We start from the raw sequence: 9406 nt of genomic DNA, 5'->3' as shown, positions 1-9406 counted from the left end.
AGGAGGTTCAGGAGTGGGGCCAGGACACCAGAAGCCCTCCCACTGTTGCCCCCCCCCCAAGCACCAAGAAGACAGAGCATCACTTGCCCCAGACATAAGAAGATAAGAGAAGCCCATGTTGGATCAGGCCAATGGACCATCCAGTCCAACACTCTGTGTCACACAATGGCCAAAAATATCAGGTACCCTCAGGAGGTCCAGCAGTGGGACCAGGAAACCAGGAGCCCTCCCACTGTTACCCCCCCCCCAAGCACCAAGAAGACAGAGCATCACTTGCCCCAGATATAAGAAGATAAGAGAAGCCCATGTTGGATCAGGCCAGTGGCCCATCCAGTCCAAGACTCTGTCACACAGTGGCCAAAAATACCAGGTGCCATCAGGAGGTTCAATAGTGGGGCCAGGACACCAGGAGCCCTCCCACTGTTGCCCCCCCCCCAAGCACCAAGAATACAGTGCATCACCTGCCCCAGACTGAGAGTCCCTATCTATACCTTGTGGCTAATAGCCACTGATGGACCTCTGCTCCATATGTTTATCCAGTTCCCTCTTGAAGCTGTCCATGCTTGTAGCCACCACCTCCTGTGGCAGTTACAAATGCTTTATTCCTAAAACAGCTGGGATATGAGGTTCGGGGGGTGGGTTTTAAATTGATTTGTGCTGCTTTGTAAAACCCATAGAACTACCGCTGCCCAGGAAAATTGCCAGAGGGTACCCCAAAGGAATCTGGTTTCAAAGCTGCCTGGAGTTTGAGCAAATACAATGGAATAAAAATGTTTAAAATACATTTAAATAAGCATATTCTACATGCTGGGTGCTCTTAAGCGAGCCATCAAGACCTCTTCTAGCAATGTTCAGTCCTCAGCTAAAGCAACAGCCTCCACATGGAAATACTACATGAAGGTCGCTTATCCAAGCAGCTTTTTCTATTGCCACCCCCATGAGCCTAGGATCCTGTTCATTGATCCGTTTGGGAAAAGCCTCTGTTTTCCCAAGGAATGTTTTTTTCTCCCATGTGAAGGCATGAATGTGATTGCTCTTAAAACTCTATCCAAAATGCTCATGGCACAGGAAGCTGCATCTAGTTTCTTGCTTTAAAACAAGAATTAGCCATAGCGTACTTGACAAGATTGTAGCAGTAATAAAGTTTTTATAACACTGGGTGCATACATGTGCTGAATAAATGATCTATTGAAACCATATTAAGCTTGTCAAAAGTATTCCCAGTTTTTCCCTTCCTCAGTAAAAATGTCTTTATTAGTCCTTCTTATAATTTGGTAAGAGCAGCTTTAAGAAATCATAATTTCTACAGAGGCTATCTTCCTACGGCTCTTTTCATGTCCTTGTTACAATGAATTGGAACAGCCACATTTTCCCCAATTCCTGTGTTTTAAGCAGGGGTCATTTCGTAGAAGAAGAGGTGCAGGAGCTCATTAGCATAACTTATTAGCATAACATATTTGCATATGACATACCCCCTGATGTCACCGGAAGTATGTCAGAAGGCAACACCCACTGCTCAGGCTCCACTGGGCTGTTTTGGATTGCTAGCTATTGGGGGGGGGGACGTGCAGATCTGCCCTCACAGAGGAGGGAGAGCTTGTACCTGAATAAAATGTGGTCTTAAATGTGCCACTGGACTGTTTTGGATTGCTAGCTATGGAGGGGGAGGGATGCACAGATCTCCCCTCACAGAGGAGGAAGAGCTTGTACCTGAAGGCGGGCCGGGGGTGGGGGGTTCTGCAACTTACCTGACTGCTTCTTGCTCCTCATGGCTGCGGAGAGCTGGGGGGGGGGGCTTGTTGCATGTGCCTATCCCCTGGGCTCCTTACTGCCAGAGCTCCGCAGGAAATGATCCCTGGTTTTAAGCATTTTATTTATTTACTTTTAAACAAATTAACCCCCCTTCTTCCTCTCTGGCACTCAATAAAGTGACATAAACATAAATTATCTTGACACCTGAGAATCACAGGCAAGTGAGCACTATTTAGGCTTTTAGTTTTGGGTACACCTGCTGGGCTTGGGGCAGACTTGAAACAACCCACACAAAGGGAAATGCTAAGAAAAGAGAGGTAATAACACCATTCGCCTCTCTTTTTCCTGGCAGCTAGGCCATGTTAGCAAGCCGTTCCTCTTTCAGTAGAATGATACACAGTGCAGTTAACTTTCCCCAGTGCATGGTAGAGTTCTTCCCATTTTCCTTTCTTTCTAAAGAGGTTTGGCTTACGTATTACCTGAAGAGAGAACCAGACCAGAGTGGTGTGATCATTCCTCTCCATTTCTGGCATGTCCCTTTGGGGTTTTTTTCTCCAACTCCACTCCAAGGGACGCTTCAGTGCCCCCATCGCCTGCCTGTAGAGCTCCTGCATGGAAGCGCGTGCGCACATGCAATTTTCCCACCCAGGCCTTGCTGAGATCTTTCTCAAAACTTCATAGTATGTAGCTGGGGTTTCTGGTTTGTAGCAATTTCTCCAGAAGGACCTTGACAGATCAAAACAGAGTAGAGTTCTCCTGCATTGAAGCCATGTGCACAGTTTTGGACACCTACCAAACTGCCCCCTTTCCCGTAGCCGTAGTGCTGAGAGAAGGTTTCCCATGAGTGCCATAACTGGGAGGTAGCAAGGGCTGCAGAGTGGTTGGCTGGCTGTTCTTCTGCGCTCTGCCATGTGTGGGGGCCGTGTGTCTCCCTGCTTACTAGGATTGAAGGGGAACCCAGATGAGCAGATCGCAAGGGATGACAGCACTTCCAATTTCTAACACTTCTGTGCTTGCCTTGCTTCAGCTACCTAGTAGGATCTGTGCAAACAGACAGCCTCATCTAATAAACATGACATTAGAGGCAGCCAGCATTTAATTGCTGTGGCATTTTGTTCCTCCCAGACTCCAGTGATGTCATTCTTGGCAGCCTTGCAGTGGGAGCAGGGGGGGGGACAAGAGCTGTGCTTTGCTTTTCTGAGCACTTTCCTCCCAGGAGAAATGATTACTTGCTTGGTTTGCTGTTTGCTCAGAGAATCACGTTTTCCCCAAAAAAAACCCAGCCTGGTGAAGGATTTACCAGTGGACGAATGGTAGCCCAAGTAAGAAGCAGTGTAAGGCATTTCAGGGGACGCGGGTGAACTGCTGGGCCTGCCTGACTCAGTATTACAGTGTCACCATAGCTACTTGGCTATTGTTTGGTAAGAATTTCTTGGACTTAGGAGAGAGGCAGTTGCTGCAGAATGGTTTGGAGAGTGAAGGGAGTAAGCTGGAGCCTATTGCGGCAGGATTTGTGTGTGGCTTCCGTCTCTCAGGAAGGTGGCAACTTGTTTTCTACTTTAGCAGTATTGTCGTGATTCAGGTCGCAGCCTTGACTCCAGGGCAAAACCCAAGTGCTTCATTAAAACCACAGCTAACTCTTACTCCAAAAGGAACTTGAGGGACCGGACAATTGAAAACACAGTCTGTGATGTAGGCCTGTGCCACACAAAAACACACAGGCCAAGTCACAGCTGCTCAGAAGGAACACGGCTGTCTGGGGAATAAGTTAACGGAGAACACTGGAAGTGGGAAACCTTTTGAGACGTAAATGCCACTAATGGTTAAATGGAGAAGGATAGATGGTTTACCCTGGTTCTAGATAAGCTGCTGGCATGGGGAAGTCATTGGGGAATTTCACATTACCCAGTTTCACCTGGTTTCAAGCCGGTAATGATCTGTTTTGAAGTGAGACATGGCTTTCCCCTTCCGGTAAAGAGCTGGATCTGAAACGGTTTGCCATTTCAGACTGCACCGCTTTTTCCCACTTTTCCCCCACCATTTTTCGCCCGTGTGGGCGATCTCCGGCTTTTTTTTTAACGTTCACTTTATAGTGCTATAGTACTATAGCAGTATAACAAAACACTCCATGCATTCCCATGGGATTGATATAATGCTATTCCGTTATAGCGCTATAGTGCTATAACACTATAAAGCAAACGTTAAAAAAAAAGCCGGAGATCGCCCGCACGGGTGAAAAACGGTGGGAAAAAGCGCATCGGAACCGGGAGAGGAAACTGAGGAGTACTTGGAAGTGGTTGACAGGTAAAATGCTTCAGCCCCGTTTCCTAAACGGGACAGAAGCGATTGTGTATGAAATGACAAATATATTCCGGAAGGGAACTGGTTCTCAAACGGTTCTGTCTGAAATGACAGACTAGAAACTATTTGGGAACCGTTCCTCTTCCGGAATATGTCTGAAATTCCTCATAGAGATGTCCTGAGTGTTCCCAAGAGATGCCTGTTTCCTCACTTACTGGCCTTTGATGGTGGGTGTGGGAAATTCTGGAGTCATGCAAAAGTGCAAGGCTGCCTCTTCTCTTCTCTTCTGACCCCTGTCTTTTCCCACTCCCTTCCTCCCTCCTTTAGATGAATCCAGTCTGAAGATGAACGAGGTGGAACATGTGCCTCAGTCCCTTGCCAGCTATGCCGGCAGCTATCTCTGGGGGACACAGAGGGACGAGCACGGAGCAGATATGCTGAAGCCTGACCCGCGAGACACTTTCTTCCTCAGTAAGTGGGAGAGGTCCTTCCGCCAAAGGCTGCTACGCTTGCCGTTGGCCCATGTGTGAGAATCAAGGGGAACCAGGAGGAGTCCCAAGAGGAAGGTCAAAGGCATTTTTGAACCTGCTGCCATGATGTGTGCATTTTTTTGTGACACCGGGCTGGACCAGAGCCCAGAACTTGATCACAGTGACCCCCTCCTAGCTTAGGAGACATACTGCTGGTTGTTAGAGAGCAGTGTAGCATGGTAAAAAAAAAAAGTAGGCCCTTGCAAGTTATCTAAATATGGCTATCAACAGGGCTATTTTTGGGCAGGAACGCACAGGAACAGAGTTCCGGCTGGCTTCCAAGTTGGCCACGCTCAACAGCAGAAACTCATTAGGATTGGCTACATTAGGGGTGTGTGGCCTAACATGCAAAAAGCCCTGGGTTTTGACAACAAACAAGGTAAAGAGAATATAAAACAATAGGTGGGTGTGGCTGGATGACCACACTTCTGGTAACATGGGGGTGTGGCCTAATATGCCAATAAGCTGTGCTGTCAGGGTGTGGCCTAATATGCTAATGAGTTCCTGCTGTTGGGTATGGCCTATTATGCTAATGAGTTCCTGCTGGGCTTTTTCTACAAAAAAAGCCCTGGCTATCAGCAATATAGCGATTGAGACACTTATACAGGCTATTGTTCCTCTGAAATCATGAAGCAGGGTGACCACTCTCTTGTCTGCTAGACTTGGGATGCTGGGTATGGGAACTCTGTGTGTCTGTGGGGTTATGAAAAGGGTGGCTGGATGACACTAGAGATGGATCTGGTCTTGGGAAAAGGTTTCTCGAACAAAGAACTCCAGACGTGTCCTCCTCGCTCTCTAGAAAACTTGAGTAACAGGCGCTTGATGACTGCACACAATCTGGGTGAAAGCCAGGAGACCTATTGAAATGACAGTCCCTGCAGGGTGGGTCAGTCATAATTATTTGCAGTACCTGAAGGGTTCTCTGTGCTAAAACAAGTTAAAATTCTCCACTGAGATAATCCAAAGTGTGTGTTAGGAAAAGCAGAATTCTTCTCCCCTAGTATATATTATGGAAGTTAAGAGAAACCATACACATGGCTTATTTTATACAACTTGTTCCACGGTTTTTACCGTGTTGTATAATTTATCCTTGGGGAGAAGCAGGAGATAACATGGGGCTCTGAAGCCCCACTGGGCAGCGCATTCCTGAGGGTCACTGTGATGCCAGTGTATTAGTGGTGCAGCTGGTCAGCCCTCTGTAGATAGTCTGTGTTGGGGGGAGGGATAACACATCACCCTCTGCAAGGCGTCGATTGCAAAGCACGTGCACTAGAGACCATAGCAACCCCAGCACCATCCACCAATCAGGCAACAGCACCCGATGACATCCCTTTGAGTGGCGCACACAGGCACAGCCAGCCTGTGGCTGCGAACGTGGCCACCACCCCGCAACACTACTCCCTCCCCCTCGGTGATGAAAGTACGGTGGTGAAGGACCCAGCGACAGTGCAACCCCAACAGAGGCACGTGGCTGGAGCATCTCCCCCATAAAGGAAGGTCACCTACATGAACAGGATGCCCACCTGACCACCACCACCACCCCAAGCCAACAGTCCAACTAGCAAAAGTGCTGTGTAGTTGCAAGGGAGCGGGGACTGCAGCTGTCATGGCTGCAACACATGAATGCTCATAGGGAACGACAGGCCACTGGACTTGTGTTACATTTCTCAGCTCAGCTCAGCAAAACCAAGGTGCAGTGGAACCATGAAGAAAGGCACCGTCAGTCCCAGCACGAGGTTCCCACCCCTTCAGATGTGTAAACAGGAGACTGTTCCAGGTAGCCCCGTGGGGAAATCACAGAAGAGGGGGTTGGGGCAGAGACTGGTGTGGTGTGAGGGAGAAGGGGCCAGGGAGCAGGTCTTATCTGCCTAGTGACAGACAGAAAAGAAGTTGTAGATCACTCCAGACTTTATTGAACAGTAGTAGGGGAATAGTAACAAGGTGTCCAGTATGGCTACTCTAGGTTGTAGGTAGGGGTAGGGGTAGAGATGAGGTTAAGCTCTCTCTCCAACACAGCATGCCTACAAGTGAGGTAGACATCCTGGACAGGTGGCTGCCTGAACTGGGCTGGAACCAATGAGACAGCAGCCACATAGCAGAGTGGTAGAATCCGCACTCCATCATCACTGCGTCAGGAATGTCATCCTCACAGGAGAGGACTCTTCCCTGTGGAATCACTGCCCGTCAGGGCTTTTTTTTCCCTGGAAAAAGAGGTGCCAGAACTCTCCAGAAAGAAATGAAGAAGAAACACACAGGATTCTTTGAAACCGTAGTATTTTCATGTACTACAGACTTACCTCTACTTTAAAGCAGTTTCCAAACTTTAGACATGCAACCAACTTCCTTAGTTCTTTCTCAGGTCTTGCTTTTGGTGCCTAACACTGAATAGTGACCTTGAAGCAACCATGTTTTAAGATATTTTGTTGGATCAAAAACTGTTAAGGGAGGTCCAACAATTTTTATAAACAATAAATATGGTTTTGACTAACAAGGAGGATCTTTCTGGAGGGACAATCAGGTTCATCTGGGGAAATCCCCTTTCACACTCACAGGAGGAAATGGCTATTGTATCGAGAGTGTGCCAAACCCGAGACAGTTCCTTGGGCATTTCTTCTCTGAATGTTAGGTGTTCTCTGAAGGTTCAAGTGGCTTCTCTTTCATTGAGATGAAATCTTCTTGCCAATGTGCAAATTTCTTCTTCACCATAGAGAATGTTGTCCCTTGAATTTGCTGGCCAATTCTTAGAATCCAGAACTCTTCCACACCTTGATAGTTCTGTGTCTTCTTTTGAAAGCAGTCTTTTCTGAAGAGAAATTGATCCATCGTGGAGTAAACCGGTATAGGGCTGCCATTTCGCACATGGCTTTCCCCTACCGGTAAACAGCTGGATCTGAAGCGGTTTGCCATTTCAGACTGCACTGCTTTTTCCTGCCGTTTTTCGCCCGCACAGGCGATCTCCGGTTTGTTTGGTTTTCACTTTTGCTTTAGAGCGCTATAGCGCTATAACACAACACTCCAGGCATTCCAAAGTGAATGTTTTTTTAAAAAAAAAGCCAGAGATCACCCACGCGGGCGAAAAACGGCAGGAAAAAGTGTTTCGGATCCGGGAGAAGAAACTGAAGACTACTTGGAAGTGCTTTACAGGTAAAACGGTTCAGCCCCGTTTCCTGAATGGGACAGAAGCGTTTGTGTGTGAAAGTACAAATATATTCCGGTAGGGAACCGGTTCTACAACGGTTCTGTCTGAAATGTCAGACCAGAAACCGTTTGAGAACCGTTCCTGAACCGGAATATATTACCTGTCTGAAATGCCTCATCGTCAATGATGACAAACAGTGCAGTCGCCCTTACCACTGCAGCCCAGTAGGGTCGATGAGGGGGCCTCCATTTGTCGGGACACCTCCCAAGCTGCATGCCATCGCCATCCTTACACATCCTCTGTGTGGGCTGTAGCTCAACTGTATCCACTTCATCTGCTTTTGCTGCTGCCTAGGACTTCAAGGCCATTACACCATGATTGCTTGGCCAGCAGATCCACAGACACAGTGGGGCAGCGGCCTGTCACTCCCCCTAACTCCAGCTGTGCCCCATTCCCCACTTGGGGAGCTGCCCTGGCAAGAGTCTGTGCTGAAAGCCCCATACAGGGCTGCCAGCACCCCTGCCCTCCTGGCATCATCGCTAGCACTCTTAGGTACACTTTCCTGAGAATATGCCCCCAGGCATGACCTGGGGCATACTGTTGGGTATAGCTGCCTTGGGTTTCTCCCATACACACACATCACTAGACTTGGTTGTAGCAGCCTGTGTTGTCAAGGTGGTGTCCAGGGTGCATGCAAAGGGGGTGGGGGAGGCAGGGCTGCTGGATCTCCACCCCGACTCACCTGTCAGTGTGCACACTGCTCCTTTGGTTTGTGTCTTCAGAGATGGTGTGTCTGTATGAAATGAGAAGCAAGAAGGTTTGTCCTTCCCCCTTGGGTGTAAGGGCCAAGCGCCCCCTCTGTGCCTTTCTTACCAGCAGTGTGAAATGCTGCACACTCTTAAGTATGCATGTCAGAGGACTCAGAGACAGAGTCCCGTACCACCCACTTGGTTATCTCTGCTATGGAGTGACCTGGCTCAGGTTTAACTAGTGCTGGATGGAGGGCTGTGATTGCGTCTGGGGTGCGAAGTGTGACTGGCTGCAGACATAGTTGGCCTCTTGTGCTATGCCAGGACTTGTAGATAGAACTGCGCCGGGGGAGGGGGGGTGTCCTTTTTTGTAGCATGGGGTATATGGCTGCTGCAGTTTTTCCTGGCATACCTTCACACTGGTTCTTGAGGGGGGGTTTCCCAATCTGGGGCAGTTTAAGGAGCTGACGAACTCTAGCCACACTATTGGGCCTGCCCCCTTCCACTTTGGTGTTAGATAGAATCCTTCCCATTTTTAAAATCTTCATCTCCAGCATAACGGCACATGACTTGAGCCGCCTTGCATTTTTTTGGGAGATTAATAATACATAACATGCAACTTGTCCAAAAAAAACCCTCTTAAATCCATTGATGCCAGAAACGTCTTTTGTAACATCCTGCGATCCAAGACTCGCACGCCTGGGAGTCAGCCTGTGGAGCAGCAGCCGGGGCACACTGCAACCAGGGGGGGGGAAGCCTCCATCGGGTCGGCTGCAGTTGATTTTCTCTCTCCTGGCCAAACCCCCCGCCCCGGACTCTCCTCATGGCTCGCAGCCCATGCCTTGCCCTTGGCAAGAGCAACAAGTCCCCTATGCTGTCTGGCTGCTTTCCTGCTCGCTCACAGCCGCTGATGGGCATCCCCTCATTTAAATCTT

General features: G+C 48.7%; 1 protein-coding gene across 1 annotated transcript in view; it reads left to right on the top strand.

Moving 5' to 3' along the window:
- LOC107108372 (N-acetyl-beta-glucosaminyl-glycoprotein 4-beta-N-acetylgalactosaminyltransferase 1-like) overlaps positions 1 to 9406 on the top strand; it is a 45113-nt gene that overhangs the window by 10396 nt on the left and 25311 nt on the right. The window contains exon 4 of the mRNA XM_015408796.1: positions 4381 to 4524. Within this exon, the coding sequence (XP_015264282.1) occupies positions 4381 to 4524 (144 nt within the window). The remainder of the gene's footprint in view (positions 1 to 4380; positions 4525 to 9406) is intronic.

This window comes from Gekko japonicus, unplaced genomic scaffold (assembly GCF_001447785.1).
Source record: "Gekko japonicus isolate JY-2015 unplaced genomic scaffold, Gekko_japonicus_V1.1 scaffold3210, whole genome shotgun sequence".
Lineage (NCBI taxonomy): Eukaryota > Metazoa > Chordata > Lepidosauria > Squamata > Gekkonidae > Gekko > Gekko japonicus.
Note: the sequence above shows the minus strand (reverse complement) of the source record. Positions and strands in the feature narration are given on the sequence as shown.